The 16,572-nt window shown below is 31.7% G+C and overlaps 1 protein-coding gene across 4 annotated transcripts in view; it reads left to right on the forward strand.

Moving 5' to 3' along the window:
- The window catches only part of LOC143071342 (elongation factor-like GTPase 1), a 45,775-nt gene that overhangs the window by 10,608 nt on the left and 18,595 nt on the right, over positions 1-16,572 (forward strand). For all 4 annotated transcript variants that reach the window (XM_076245588.1, XM_076245587.1, XM_076245589.1 and 1 more), the window contains 8 exons: positions 300-335; positions 5,886-5,998; positions 6,500-6,623; positions 10,901-10,980; positions 11,420-11,556; positions 12,276-12,398; positions 13,684-13,783; positions 15,433-15,599. In XM_076245588.1, the coding sequence (XP_076101703.1) occupies positions 300-335; positions 5,886-5,998; positions 6,500-6,623; positions 10,901-10,980; positions 11,420-11,556; positions 12,276-12,398; positions 13,684-13,783; positions 15,433-15,599 (880 nt within the window). The remainder of the gene's footprint in view (positions 1-299; positions 336-5,885; positions 5,999-6,499; positions 6,624-10,900; positions 10,981-11,419; positions 11,557-12,275; positions 12,399-13,683; positions 13,784-15,432; positions 15,600-16,572) is intronic.

Below are 16,572 nucleotides of genomic sequence, written 5' to 3' on the forward strand. Positions count from 1 at the left end.
ATTTACAGTAAGTGCAGAGTTTCCATCCCAGGCTTGGTCAAGCAAAAGACTTCAAAATTTGGAATTTGTTGTTTCTTTGCTAAGAACACAACATTTGGCATTTAGAACTATGAATGAACTTTGAACTTTGGCCTGGATGGTGAACTAGCTTGTTTAACTATGATTCAGCATGTTCTAGTATTAAGCATGATTCAATTTTATATCATCATCATTTAAATCTTAATCTAAGTATGTCTCCATTACAAAATAGTTTGTTGTGGACCAAACAGCAATAATCATGCATTTTTTTTCTATTTTAGCAAAGCAATGGTAATGTTAACATTGAAGAATTTCAGGTAAGTCTAAAATGATTCTTTGTTATAGTTAAAAAAAAGAGAATTTGTACTAACAGATGATTGATCCTCTTGTTTTGGATTTTTTGTCAGATATTTGGAATCCTCTGGTTTTATCCATGTATTGCCATTTAACAGTTTTTGCCACTATCTTGACTATTCCCTACGTTTCTTTTCATAATCTTATTACCTATAGTTTCAAAAGCCATATTTAAAAACCTTAAAAAATCTTGCTATTTTTTCAAAGATTTTATAAGATGCCAATCATTTCCCACCTAATTTTCAATGGCTTATATCTCTGAAACAAACACACGCACCTAAGGATCCGGACATTTTTTCACCCAATTTCGGTCATTTTCATATAACTTGAAAGTTGGTCCCCCTTTTCAAAAAAAGATTGTCAAAATCTCATTACTGCATGAGTATGCTCATACTCGTAGCATCAACAACCTTGTTTCACTGTTGCATCGCATTTACTTCATGATTTATCCTACCATTTTCCTAAAATCGATCAAGAGCAATTAAGGGAAGGCAACAGTTTAAAAAAAAATTATTTTAATGACTCAAAACGATAATTTTCTCAGTCATTGCTTATGTTTCTTTCGAGTCTGAAGTCGAAATTAAACCGGATGTAATGTGAAAATACTAAAACGAACAATTCCTGACTCATTTCCGGGATTAGTTTTGTTTGTCAAATTTTCTAAGGAAATCATCGAGTTTTTAATATTTTACCTTTAATAGTGTAAGAATATTAATGAAAATAGTTGCACTTGCTTTATTTAGCATGAAATCATTTTAAATTTACGATTTAGTGTCTAATCTGCGGAAGAGAATTTCAAGCATGCATATTACATAGTAAGCAAAGCTAGCACATGTGTTAGTAGTGAAAAAAATACTTTTTTCTACGAAAATTAAATCAAGTTTTAATTTAATTTTAAATCATAATTGGCAATTGTCTTAGCTGAAAAGTGATTAAATAATAAGACAGTTGGCATGGAATTTTAATTTCTTAATAATATTAGTTCGCAGCTTGTGATTAATAGCCAGGTGTGAATTAAAAACACAGGTAAAGAGATAAGCGATCATTAGCCAATAGCTCCTTGAGGCATTAATATATAGTTATTAGCGGTGCATTACGTTTGCGCGCATTACCATTACGTTTGCACGCATTACCATTACGTTTGCGCACATTGCCATTACATTTGCGCACAGTTTTTTGTCGAGCCTGCAACTTTTGTTGCAGAAAGCTCGACATAGGGATAGTGATCCGGCGGCGGCGGCGGCGGCTACGGCGGCGGTGTTAGCTAACTTCTTAAAAGCTTTATATTTTAGAAGGTGGAAGACCTGGATGCTTCATACTTTGTATATAGATGCCTCATGTTACGAAGTTTCCGTCAGTCACATGTCCAATGTCCTTGACCTCATTTTCATGGTTCAGTGACCACTTGGAAAAAAAGTTCAGATTTTTTGTAATGTTGAATTCTCTCTTATTATAAGTAATAGGATAACTATATTTGATATGTGCGTACCTTGCAAGGTCCTCATGTCTGTCAGACAGTTTTCACTTGACCTCGACCTAATTTCATGGATTAGTGAACAAGGTTAAGTTTTGGTGGTCAAGTCCGTATCTCAGATACTATAAGCAATAGGGCTTGTATATTTGGTGTATGGAAGGACTGTAAGGTGTACATGTCCAACTGGCAGGTGTCATCTGACCTTGACCTCATTTTTATGGTTCAGTGGTTATAGTTAAATTTTTGTGTTTTGGTCTGTTTTTTTCATACTATATGCAATAGGTCTACTGTATTTGTTGTATGGAATGATTGTAAGGTGTACATGTCTAGCGGGCAGATGTCATGTGACCTTGACCTCATTTTCATGGTTCAGTGGTTATAGTTAAATTTTTGTGTTTTGGTCTGTTTTTTTCATACTATATGCAATAGGTCTACTATATTTGTTGTATGGAATTATTGTAAGGTGTACATGTCTAGCGGGCAGATGTCATGTGACCTTGACCTCATTTTCATGGTTCAGTGGTCAAAGTTAAGTTTTTGAGTTTTGGTCTATTTATCTAATACTATATGCCATAGGTCAACTATATTTGGTGTATGGAAATATTTTATGATCTTTATGTCAATAGGGCAGGTTTCTTTTGACCATGACCTCATTTTCACGGTTCATTGCACAGTGTTAATTTTTTGTGTTTTGGTCAATTTTTCTTAAACTATAAGTAATAGGTCAACTATATATGTTGTATAGAAGCATTGTTAGCTGTACATGTCTGCCTGGCATGGTTCATCTGACCTTGACCTCATTTTCATGGTTCATTGGTCTTTGTTTAGTTATTTTGGTTAATGTTAAGTTAATGAGACAGTTGTAATCAAGCTTTATACTTAGGACTATCAACATAATATCAATGATTAATATAGAAGGCGAGACATTTCAGCGTGTGCACTCTTGTGATTACAATTGCGCACATTTTTTTGACAGGTAAACTCAGGTAAAATACAGGTTATAATACTTATTTATTTATGTTCAATTATTTACAAGTATAAGTACTCATTCTGTTAGTCCGTTAGTTGGATTTCGAGCAAGATAAGTCCATTTTATTAAGCACAAGCACTAATTCCTAGAAATAAATATATATACAGATGTAACTGTTAAAATCTTAAAACAGCTAATCTTTAATAAAGGTAAAAGTATAGATAAATTCATTACTTTAATCTTTATATTACATTTCGGTACGTGCCGAAACTCCATGTTTGTGCCTTGGTGTAACTTTACAAACTAACTTAAATTAGTTACTAATTTTAAAAACAAACACTATTAGTTGAAACACTTTTCATCCTGAAATATTCACAATGAAGTTACATGTATGCCTTAAGCTATACTACTTTATAATGATCGCTTTATAATTGGTTTACTCGGAATTCTGTGCGAACAATATATAATCTGAATTAAGGAATATTTTCATAATTAATAATTGATAGTCAGATATTATTATGAAAATAAAAAAAAAATATATAGTCAATTACAATTTGAGTTAATTTTTATTTATATTTTTACCTAAGTTTACCTGTAAAATGAATGTGTGCAAATGTAATTGAAAGCTGCACGCAAACGTAAAACATTTTAATCCCCAAATGCATGCAAACTTAGTGCGCCCGTTATTAGGAGGGCCCTCAGGATTATAACACTTTACTGGAGTGGCAGTTTAAATACATAAAATCAATAACAAAACAAAAATATGTGCAAAATGGCGTTTTTGAAACTCGATCTCAACGAAATGACGGAAATTATTTCTGTTGAAATATAAAATTTGACCTAAATCCCAATTACATGTTTAGGACATAATACTTTCAGTTTAGGACAAGACTGGCAAATATGACCGTTTCCGGCCCTTGCACGCACCCATCATTTATTTCTGCTTTGTTAGTTCCATTATTCATATTCTTTCATTTTATAACTGTCTTTAAACAAGCTTGTTGCTTTGAAACAGAGTAGCGAACATCCTTAAATTTTGAGGACAAATGATAGTTCAAACAGAACTTAAGGAAAGTACATCCTTATAAAAAAAACTTTGCTGCTCAAGATTATGTCCATAAAGAAAACCTTATGATCATAAACGGTTAGCATTCCAAACAAAAAGAAAACCTTATGATCATAAATGGTTAGCATTCCAAACAAAAAGAAAACCTTATGAATATAAATGGTTAGCATTCCAAACAAAAAGAAAACCTTATGATCATAAATGGTTAGCATTCCAAACAAAAAGAAAACCTTATGATCATAAATGGTTAGCATTCCAAACAAAAAGAAAACCTTATGATCATAAATGGTTAGCATTCCAAACAAAAAGAAAACCTTAAGATCATAAACGGTTAGCATTCCAAACAAAAAGAAAACCTGATGATCATAAATGGTTAGCATTCCAAACAAAAAGAAAACCTTACGATCATAAACGGTTAGCATTCCAAACAAAAAGAAAACCTTACGATCATAAACGGTTAGCATTCCAAACAAAAAGAAAACCTTACGATCATAAACGGTTAGCATTCCAAACAAAAAGAAAACCTTACGATCATAAACGGTTAGCATTCCAAACAAAAAGAAAACCTTACGATCATAAACGGTTAGCATTCCAAACAAAAAGAAAACCTTACGATCATAAACGGTTAGCATTCCAAACAAAAAGAAAACCTTACGATCATAAATGGTTAGCATTCCAAACAAAAAGAAAACCTTACGATCATAAATGGTTAGCATTCCAAACAAAAAGAAAACCTTACGATCATAAATGGTTAGCATTCCAAAGAAAAAGAAAACCTTACGATCATAAATGGTTAGCATTCCAAACAAAAAGAAAACCTTATGATCATAAATTGGTTAGCATTCCAAACAAAAAGAAAACCTTATGATCATAAATGGTTAGCATTCCAAACAAAAAGAAAACCTTATGATCATAAATGGTTAGCATTCCAAACAAAAAAAAAACCTTATGATTATAAACGGTTATCATTCCAAACAAAAAGAAAACCTTATGATTATAAATGGTTAGCATTCCAAACAAAAAGAAAACCTTATGATCATAAATGGTTAGCATTCCAAACAAAATCATAAATGGTTAGCATTCCAAACAAAAAGAAAACCTTATGAATATAAATGGTTAGCATTCCAAACAAAAAGAAAACCTTATGATCATAAATTGGTTAGCATTCCAAACAAAAAGAAAACCTTATGATCATAAATTGGTTAGCATTCCAAACAAAAAGAAAACCTTATGATCATAAATTGGTTAGCATTCCAAACAAAAAGAAAACCTTATGATCATAAATGGTTAGCATTCCAAACAAAAAGAAAACCTTATGATCATAAATGGTTAGCATTCCAAACAAAAAGAAAACCTTATGATCATAAACGGTTAGCATTCCAAACAAAAAGAAAACCTTATGATTATAAATGGTTAGCATTCCAAACAAAAAGAAAACCTTATGATCATAAATGGTTAGCATTCCAAACAAAAAGAAAACCTTATGATCATAAATGGTTAGCATTCCAAACAAAAAGAAAACCTTATGATCATAAACGGTTAGCATTCCAAACAAAAAGAAAACCTTATGATTATAAATGGTTAGCATTCCAAACAAAAAGAAAAGCTTATGATCATAAATGGTTAGCATTCCAAACAAAAAGAAAACCTTATGATCATAAATGGTTAGCATTCCAAACAAAAAGAAAACCTTATGATCATAAATGGTTAGCATTCCAAACAAAAAGAAAACCTTATAACATGAAATATACATGATATAATTCAAAATCTTAAAAATCAAAATGATCTAGAATATTTATTGATATAAATTTATATGTATAGTAAATAAAAAGATTAGAATGAATAATACATAAAAATCATTTACTCTTACACTTGAATGAATGTACCTCTTTAATACTCAAGAGAAAAAATGAAAATTAAAGAGTTTGCCCAATCAGATCTCAATATCACATCATACTGACTTTTATGAAGTTTTGATATTCTGTTCTGTTTTACTATTTTAGTCACATGACACTACAAGTACATTTGAAGACACAGAGAAAGAAAGAAACATTTTCTTCTCACCAGACCAAGGAAATGTAATCTTTGCCAGTGCAGTAGATGGTTGGGGATTCACGTAAGACTGTTATACTCTGACATACTACTTCTTAACCTAGGAAGTTACTGCCATTTAATATAATATGCTAAATCATGTAATTTTCTGAGACGACCGATTTCAAGAAATACAATTCAAACAATGGTATATTGTTCAAAATACAACACCTAGTGATCAAATAAGCTTCCTTCATACATACTAAACATTGGACAAAAATAGTTAGCTCTCTTTTATTATTGATTATAATATAAAGGCTATCTTTTTTTACTTTTCAGTTATTTCAGATTTAGAGCTAAATATTTTTTGATAGCTTTAAATCCCTTTATAGGAAAGTTAATTTCGATTGAGATAACGTGCAGCCTGTACAAAGCAAAATTGAACTCCCTTGTTTTGCATCAAACCTCTTAAATCCTCAACCGTATATGAAAAAACACTTTAAATTTGAAATAAACATATATTTCAGAAACATGAGAACATATATAAAGAGGTTGATATCATATTTTTGTCTTGTTATATTGACAGATGTGGACAGTTTGCCAAGTTATTTTCCAAGAAAACTGGTATCAATAAGGATGTCCTGTTAAAGACGCTTTGGGGAGATTACTTCCTGAATTCAAAAACTAAAAGAATCATGAAAGGAGCACAGGTACATATCTATCTGCAGACAAAATTGTCATTTAAGTGTTGTTCAAACACCATAGGTTTGTTTTCAACGTGTTTAGTCATCATTGGCTTACGAAGATGTGGTGTTACTGTAACAGATAATTATTGGTGGTCCCACTATCTATATCATTCTGCTCAGCTCCTAATAATATAGGGTTATTGCATGAATATTGGGGAATATTGTCCCGAGTAGAATTTTATAGTGCACGAGCTTGCGAGTGCAATATATGTTCTACGAGGGACAATATTCCCCAATATTCATGCAATAACCCTTTTATTGTATAGCAATATAATATTTGCAAGTAAAAAATTGTTTTTATACTAAGATTTTGACGTTGATGACGTCATGAATTTGAAGATTTATTGCACTAGTGCAATATTGGAATTTATTGCACTCTAACTTTTGGTTACTTTCTGTGGGAAATATTATATTGCTATACAATAAAATTGCATATCACAGCTTTGTGACTTCAAATATGTTGACCCTGCATCTGGTAGCAGATAACTTTCATACACTTTATAGATAGTGTGCTCACATTAATCCATCATTTTGCCTCTGCAAAGGTCCATGAAGAACTGAATCATCACCAGGCTATATTAAGGTGGTATGGGTGTCTTCCTCCATCTTGGATTGTAAAAAACAGAGAATCAAAGGTCCAGATTTTCCATCAAGTTAGCAAAATTTGATGCAGGAATGCAGATGTTTAATGTACATTTTCATTTAAAAGTACCAATTTATAAGAATATAACTTCTAAATATTGATATTTTTGCAAATGTTAATTATTTTTGGTTGTTTTTATTTTTTTTTTAAAATTGGCATTTTAAGGGGAGGTAACTCTAAAAAAAGTGCATTTTCTGAAGGATTCTGTATGGAATTTTCCTATTTTGTATTTTAGCCAGAAAAAACGTACGGTGACCCTATCTTTTCTTTTGATATTCTCAAAGCAGTGTCTGAAAGCTATCTTTTCCTGAAGTATTTAACAATTCTATCATTTTGTTTAGTTTCTAATCACAAAATTGTGTTTTTTCCTGTATAATCCATACAAAATGTGTCATTTTGTCCCGTCCTGTAGCTGGAGAAAATGCGTGGTGACCTATCATTTTTATTATATTTTTCAACATGTATCAATAGATACAACGTTTTGGCAAAGTATGAACAAATTCTATCATTTTTATTTTAGACTCCCATACCACCTTAATGATTTATTTTTGCAACTTCTATCTTTTTATCTGTCATAATTTTTTCCCCACTGATACACATAATTTAAAATATGTCATCCCTTTACAAAAGATTAATTCGACCTATTGTGTTTAGAGACCTGTCAATTTTCTCTTTTACTTTTATTATTTGTATATAATGCCTACTTTAATTGAAGACAAATTACTGACAATTAAAAAAAATCAAAATGCTACAACACAATATATTTGCACAGGAAAGGTGCTTGTAGGAGTATTAACATACATATTCACAAATGTAATACCAATATGCAGTTTGGCTCAATATACAGAAGCCCATCAAATCAAAACTCATGTTTAAATATTATTGGACTTTTGAATGAAGCAGCTCGATTGTATAACAATATTTTAATAACGGGAGACTTTAATATGCGTGATATGATTGGAACTTTTGGACTACACCTCACTCTGAGGACCATTACGAACATACTTTTATTGAAGCTTTACGCGACAATTTTCTATATCAACATATAGATAAACCTACAGATTTAGGGAAAATCAGATGTGTAGAACTCTAGATTTAGTTATTACAAAAGATGAAAGCAATATTGACAATATTAATATTGATGCTCCACTGGGACTTAGTGATCATGCTACCATTACATTTGACTTTTTGTACTCTTTCAATGAATATGAAACTGGTAAATCGAAATATAAATATTCAAAATGTGACTTCGAAAAATTTTCTGAAGACTTTAGCAATTTTGATTGGGATAGTTCTTATGAAGATAAAGACATAAGCGAGATGTGGAAAATATTTTCTGAAAAATATAAAAAATGTGTAGAAACGTATGTACCGAAAACTAATCCTAAACCGGGTTGTCAACCTAAACCATTATGGCTAACATTTGATTGTCTGAGCAATATAAAACGCAAACAAAAGGCCTGGTCAAGATACTTGGCTACTAGACGAGCAGTAGATTTTGATTTTTATAAAGTTGCTAGAAACACGGCAAATGAGAACGTTCGAAAAGCAAAAAAGGAATATGAGAAGTTAGTGGCATCAAAAGCTAAAACTGAGCCAAAACATTTTTGGACATATGTCAAAAGTAAAGTGAAATCAAAATCAGCAGTATCAAACCTCATGAAACCAAATGGGAACTTAACTACTTCAGACAAGGAAAAAGCGACTGTATTAAATGACTTTTTTACCAGTGTATTTACTGCTGAAAATCCAAATAATATACCTAATATTGAAGAGAGAAATTTTGAATCATCTTTAGACCACTTTGTGATCAATCAAGATACAGTTGAAAAATATCTGCTTTTATTAAATGGAAGCAAGTCTATGGGTCCAGATAATATTCATCCGTTAATAGTAAAGAGTATGGCAAATACATTTTCAAAACCTTTGACTTTGATATTTCAAAAGTCCATTGACACTGGAAAAATTCCAAAAGAATGGAAAGATGCTAGAGTTACCCCACTTTTTAAGAATAAAGGTAGTAAACTGGATGCGGGAAATTACAGACCGGTCAGTCTAACTTCAATTGTTTGTAAAACTTTGGAAAAGGTTATACGGAAGGAAATGATTGATCATTTAATAACCAATAATTTGTTATCAGACTCACAGTTTGGTTTTCGCTCTGGAAGATCATGTATATTACAATTACTTGATGTCATGGAAGACTGGTCATTATATATGGATAATAATATATCCTGGGACACATTATATCTCGATTTTGCCAAAGCTTTCGATAAAGTGCCACATAAAAGATTATTAAAGAAACTGTATTCATACGGTATTCGTGGATCTATATTAGAATGGATAACTGACTTTTTAACTGGACGTCAACAACAAGTTGCGGTGAAAGGGGGAAAATCTGAATGGCAAAATGTAATTAGTGGAGTGCCCCAAGGCAGTGTACTTGGACCTGTTCTTTTCATTATATTCATAAATGATTTACCAGATGTTGTGGAGTCTATAGTAAAAATTTTCGCAGACGATACTAAAATTTATGCACCTACTTCTAAATCTGATGTCTTACAGAATGATCTAGATGCCCTCTACGATTGGTCCAAGTTATGGGACATGAAATTTAATGTGAACAAATGTAAACAAATCCATTATGGAAGAAATAATCCTGAAAATGTTTATACCATGAACAATATTGATATCATTAAAGATGAACAAGAAAAGGATCTTGGAATTATTTTTCAAAATGATCTTAAATTTTCTCAACATATATCAAGTAAAATAAATAAAGCCAATAGTATACTTGGGCTGATTAACCGAACTTTTATCTTTAAAGATCAATATACATTTTTAAGACTATACGTTGCGTTGGTACGACCACACATGGAATATGGAAATACAATATGGTATCCGCATTTAAAGAAAGATATTAATGCTGTAGAAAAAGTGCAGATGAGAGCAACTAAATTAATTCCTGATATACGACATTTAAGCTATGAAGACAGATTAAAAGTACTTAAACTACCTTCCCTAACTCACAGAAGGCGAAGAGGTGATATGATACAAGCTTTCAAAATATTAAAAGGATTCGAAGATATATCTTATGAAAGATTTTTTACTGTCATCAGTACAAATACCCGTGGGCATAATTGGAAATTAGCAAAACCTAGATGTAACACTTCTTTTCGATTAAGACATTTCTCACAACGAATTATTAATGATTGGAATAACCTACCAGTTGAAGTTATTTCATCAAAAACTGTGGAAGCCTTTAAAATTAGTATAGACCATCATTGGGAGTCAGTCATGTATCAGTTAAGAAATTGATGAGGACACAAATAGTTTTCTATATAACTTTTTAATTGTGTGAAATATTGCACCAAATCATGCAGGATTGATGATTGTATCAGTTTTGAAAGTGTACCAAAATATGGTGGGCTAAAAAGGATAGGATCCTTCCATATGAGCCCCACAACGATCTTACAGGTATCTTACAGGTATTGACAAGAATTTCTTGATTAATTAATGATAAAAAAAATATGTATATGTAGCACATACAAATTTCTTTGTTTAAAATGAAAATATTGAACTTTTTATATTTTTGTAGACCAAAGGAAAGAAACCATTGTTTGTACAGGTAGTTTTGGAGAATATCTGGTCTGTGTACGAAGCTGTTTATGTCAGAAAGTAGGTTTATTTTATAAAGTTAAATTCTGTGGTATTGGAAAGTATTTGCAAGTATTTGAGAAATATTTATGATAAAATAGATTTAAAATTCTTTTGTAATCATAAGCTGAATCAAGGTCTTCAAAACAGTGATATATTCCAGAATCAAAATAAATCATCTTGGTTTCAAGAGTTCTTGAATTTTGTTTTGTAAGGAAACAACAATGTTATTATTATTTTACTTCATGTTTGCCTGTGTTTTAATTAAACGAAGAAAAATTAATATACCCGTACATTTACATAAATTTACCGAATGTTACAGTAAGACATGATAACATGAAACATAGCATACATTAGTATAGTTAATTAATTTATCAAAGACTGTTTTATGTAGGGGTATAAATTGTATTTAATAATTTTAGTTAATATTCTGTTGTTGAATTTTTATTATGTTTTACAGAGATAAAGACATGATAGAGAAGATAGTTAACTCTCTTGATTTGAAGGTGTCGCCACGAGACATAAAACACAATGATCCTAAAGTACAGATTAAAGCAATCACTACACAGTGGCTCCCTCTATCAGAAGCTGTCTTAGGTTGGTATATTAATCAAGGCCAAGGACCTTCAGCAGTTAAATAATGAAAATTAGAAAAGAAAATGAAAAACCAATAAATTAAAGTCATATTTCTTTTATTGTTGTTCTTTCTCTTGACAGTGTTGGAGGGACTTCAGACAGGAGCTGAAGGGATACCTTTTTACATGGTCAAGATGTCCCCTAGCATGAATATACTTTGATTCTTTCCTATTCATTGATGGTCAATATTTTTGAAATTGATGTTGCATAGAACTATAAGAGAAGGGTGAAAAATACCAGAGGCACATTCAAACTCTTAGATAGAAAATAAACTGACAACGCCATGGTTAAAAAAGAAAAAGACAAACAGACAAATAATAGTGCACAAGACACAACATAGAAAACTAAAAACTAAGCAACACAAACCCACCAAAAACTGGGGGTCGAGTATATGTATGAGATTTCAACAAGTTAAAATGAATCAGAAAACAAATGATCAAGGTAAATTTTCAATGATGATGTAATATCAAAATGAGAACCTCTGAATAAAAACCCCTCAATAGTTGTCATCCTCATGCAACCATATGATTAGCTGTATAGTTCAGGTTTAATGTTTACCTGTATTTACATGTATTATAACAATGATTTCTGTGACAATTTGCTACTTTTGAGTACTGTTGTTATTGCAGAACTCATGTAACTGTGAAGCTAGCATTGTAATGAAACATTTTCCATTATAGGAGCTGTTGTAGAAAAACTACCATCTCCTCTTCAGATAACAGGAGACAGGATAGAAAAATTAATGTGTCCTCATGGCAAAAGATTTGATAAACTTCCTCAGAAAACTCAACAGCTAAAGGAAGGCAAGTATTTATATATACTGAGAGGTAAATATTTGATTAACACCCTTAGGAAACTCAACAGTTAAGAAATAGCATCTGAAAAAGATTCATCCATTACCAAATCAATGTGTAAGAAATGTTGGAATCAGAATTGATCTCCTTGTGTATAAAATGTTTCTGGTTTTTGTCGAGCCTGCAACTTTTGTTGCAGAAAGCTCGACATAGGGATAGTGATCCGGCGGCGGCGGCGGCTACGGCGGCGGCGTTAGCTAACTTTTTAAAAGCTTTATATTTTAGAGGGTGGAAGACCTGGATGCTTCATACTTTGTATATAGATGCCTCATGTTACGAAGTTTCCGTCAGTCACATGTCAAATGTCCTTGACCTCATTTTCATGGTTCAGTGACCACTTGAAAAAAAAGTTCAGATTTTTTGTAATGTTGAATTCTCTCTTATTATAAGTAATAGGATAATTATATTTGGTATGTGCGTACCTTGCAAGGTCCTCATGCCCGTCAGACAGTTTTCACTTGACCTCGACCTCATTTCATGGATCAGTGAACAAGGTTAAGTTTTGGTGGTCAAGTCTATATCTCAGATACTATAAGCAATAGGGCTAGTATATTCGGTGTATGGAAGGACTGTAAGGTGTACATGTCCAACTGGCAGGTGTCATCTGACCTTGACCTCATTTTCATCGTTCAGTGGTTATAGTTAAGTTTTTGTGTTTTGGTCTGTTTTTCTCATACTTTATGCAATAGATCTACTATATTTGTTGTATGGAATGATTGTAAGATGTACATGTCTAGCGGGCAGATGTCATCTGACCTTGACCTCATTTTCATGGTTGAGTGGTCAAAGTTAAGTTTTTGAGTTTTGGTCTTTTTATCTAATACTATATGCCATAGGTCAACTATATTTGGTGTATGGAAATATTTTATGATCTTTATGTCAGTCCAGCAGGTTTTATTTGACCTCGACCTCATTTTCATGGTTCATTGCTCAGTGTTAAGTTTTTGTGTTTTGGTCTATTTTTCTTAAACTATAAGTAATAGGTCAACTATATTTGTTGTATGGAAGCATTGTTAGCTGTACATGTCTGCCTGGCATGGTTCATCTGACCTTGACCTCAGTTTCATGGTTCATTGGTCTTTGCTTAGTTATCTTGGTTAATGCTAAGTTTATGTGACAGTTTTTAAAAAAGCTTTATACTTAGGACTATCAACATAATATCAATAATTAGTAAAGAAGGCGAGACATTTCAACGTGTGCACTCTTGTAATAAACATAGGTGTTATGTTTTCAGATTTTATGAAGTGCATAGCCACAGAGGAGGCCCCAGTGATAGTATTTGTATCTAAAATGGTTCCAGTAGAAAGAACAGATTTGCCACAAAACAAACAGAGGTGAACATTTTAATATCTACCCCAAACTTTCGTGTAACAGAATGTTTTCTTTAATATTTGTTAAAGCCAAAATTATGTATGCTGACTAAAAACTCTTTAAAGTGTTAGTTCTGTTTTTAAAGAGCTGTTTGAAAATATGAAACCAATATTGCTCAAGTGGATGAATTAAGATTTGTGAAGAGCAATTTTCATTTCAACATATAGCAATTATATGAAGCTGTAAAAAAATTAGAAAAGAATATTTGTAAGAATATTGGTTAACACATGTAAGGTCCTTTATTTACTGTTTTGTATATTTCATGTACATCAAATCTCTATCATAGAAGAAATAAGGTTATATATATTGTAGTATAAACAAAACCGTACATATAGCATACAAAAATATTTTATAATTCAGTTGACAATTCCCTTTTTTTTTTTTTCATGATATGAACATAAAAAGTTAATAAGAGATCTAAATCTAATTCTACATATTATCATAATAAACTAATAGGAAAAGTAGAAATGTAAAACACCTAGGTTAAAAAAAATTGTAGAATATGAAGAAAAAATTTAATTCAAAGATGATAATTTTTCCTTTAAAATTTGTTATGTCTTTTTCAATTTATGAAATCAATAACATAAGTGAAAATAATTGACCTTAAAAAGCTGCACATATTGTACGTTGGAATTAAAATATCACATAAGTGTAAAATATCTTATAATTTGTATCAAGTTTGAATTTTGGTAATGTCAATTAAAATGTTCTATAGTTATGCTCCTTTAGAAATGGAAAAAGTGCTGAATTTTTTGTTTCTGCTCCTTTCTCTAACTTTAGTTTGTTTCAACCAAATATTATTAAACTTATACACAATATTTATTACAACAAAATACTGATCAAATTTGAATTTTTGGGGGTGTCACTTTAACAGTTCTACAGTTATGCCCCTTTACAATTGGAAAAATTGCTAAATTGTAGTTTCCCTTGTCTAACTTAAGTTAGCCTCAAATATTATGAAACTTATACACAATGCTTATTACCACAAAATACAGATCTAGTTTAAATTTTAGTGGTGTCCCTTTTACTGTTCTAGAGTTATGCCCCTTACAAATGGAAAAAAATCAGCGTTTCAGAAAATTTCTGTATTTTACCTTAAATTTGCCTTTACCAAATGTTATGAAACGCATACACTTAATAACCATGTTCTATAGTTATGTCCCTTTATAACTTTACATGATATGCAAGCGAGGACATCATCTGTGTCCCATGGACACATTCCCCATTTATTACTATGTTGAAACAATAATTTACTGGTGGCAAAAAATAATTTCAGGAAGGGAGTTTAATTGAATTTGATTTTTATGCCCCACCTACGATAGTAGAGGGGCATTATGTTTTCTGGTCTGTGCGTCCGTTCGTTCGTCCGTCCGTTCGTTCGTTCGTCCGTCTGTCCCGCTTCAGGTTAAAGTTTTTGGTCGAGGTAGTTTTTGATGAAGTTGAAGTCCAATTGACTTCAAACTTGGTACACATGTTCCCTATGATATGATCTTTCTAATTTTAATGCCAAATTAGAGATTTTACCCCAATTTCACGGTCCACTGAACATAGAAAATGATAGTGCGAGTGGGGCATTCGTGTACTGAGGACACATTCTTGTTTTTTATGTTAGACCCCTTACAGATGAAGACATACAAAAAAGGAGAGAGCAAGCAAGACTAAGACATGCACAGAGAATGGCTACAACATCTGACACGGGACAAACAACCTTGTCAGATAGTGGAGAGAAGTTAGAACAACCTACTGGGTCAAAGATCATTGAAGAGGAGGATGTATCGGGTAATTATTATAAATTGCCATAATTATAAAGTATAATGCTTAATCAATAGTTGGTAAAAATAGAAAAGACTTTTGTGAAACTGCCTTGCATAGCAAAAAGTGGCAATCCTACGCTATTTGATTGTTTGAGGCTGAGTGCATATAAATATCATATTAATATTGGTCATGTCTGGAATAAATGACCAATTTGGAAGCCATGTTTAATAAATTAAAGTGAAAGGTTGAAGATAACAATAAGCAAGAAAACTTGTCTCACATTATTTTGAATCAGAGCTGTATAGGTTTTGTTCTTACTACTTAAATCAAATTTTTATAAGTCATTGGTTAATTGCGGCTATAGATCATACTAACAAACTCTTGTGAAGAACACAAAGCTGCCAAAATTTAATACAAGCTTGTTTTAAATATCAACATATACCCTTTTTATACAACCGCAAAAATTTTTGAAGTCGTATATTGGTATCACATTGTCATCGGTGTCGTCGTCTTCGTCAGCGTCGTCCAAAGACGGATGGTTTCCGGATAATAACTTTAGTATAAGTAAACAGAAATCAATAAAATTTGAACACAATGTTTATAACCACAAAAGAAAGCTTGGGATTGATTTTGCTGGTGATGGTTCCTAAGGTTTAGGAATTAGGGGCTCAAAGGGCCCAAAACAAGCATTTATCTAGTGTCAGGACAATAAGTTGTGTATAAGTATTTTAATTGTTCTGAAATTGTACCACAATGTTTAATACCATAAGTAGAAGCTTGGGATATATTTTAAGGGCTATGGGGCAAACAGTCTAGGAATAGAGGCCAAAAAAGGGACTAAAAACGCATTTTTGTAGTTTCAAGTCAATAAATTGGAGTTATCTTTCTTTGTCTAGAATGGCTGTTGAATCACCTAAAACCAATGCTTTATGAAATCTTCTTTGAAAATTGGAGTTATCTTTCTTTGTCCAGAATAGTAGTTGAATCAACTTAAATC

This window comes from Mytilus galloprovincialis, chromosome 4, assembly GCF_965363235.1.
Source record: "Mytilus galloprovincialis chromosome 4, xbMytGall1.hap1.1, whole genome shotgun sequence".
Classification (NCBI taxonomy): Eukaryota; Metazoa; Mollusca; class Bivalvia; order Mytilida; family Mytilidae; genus Mytilus; species Mytilus galloprovincialis.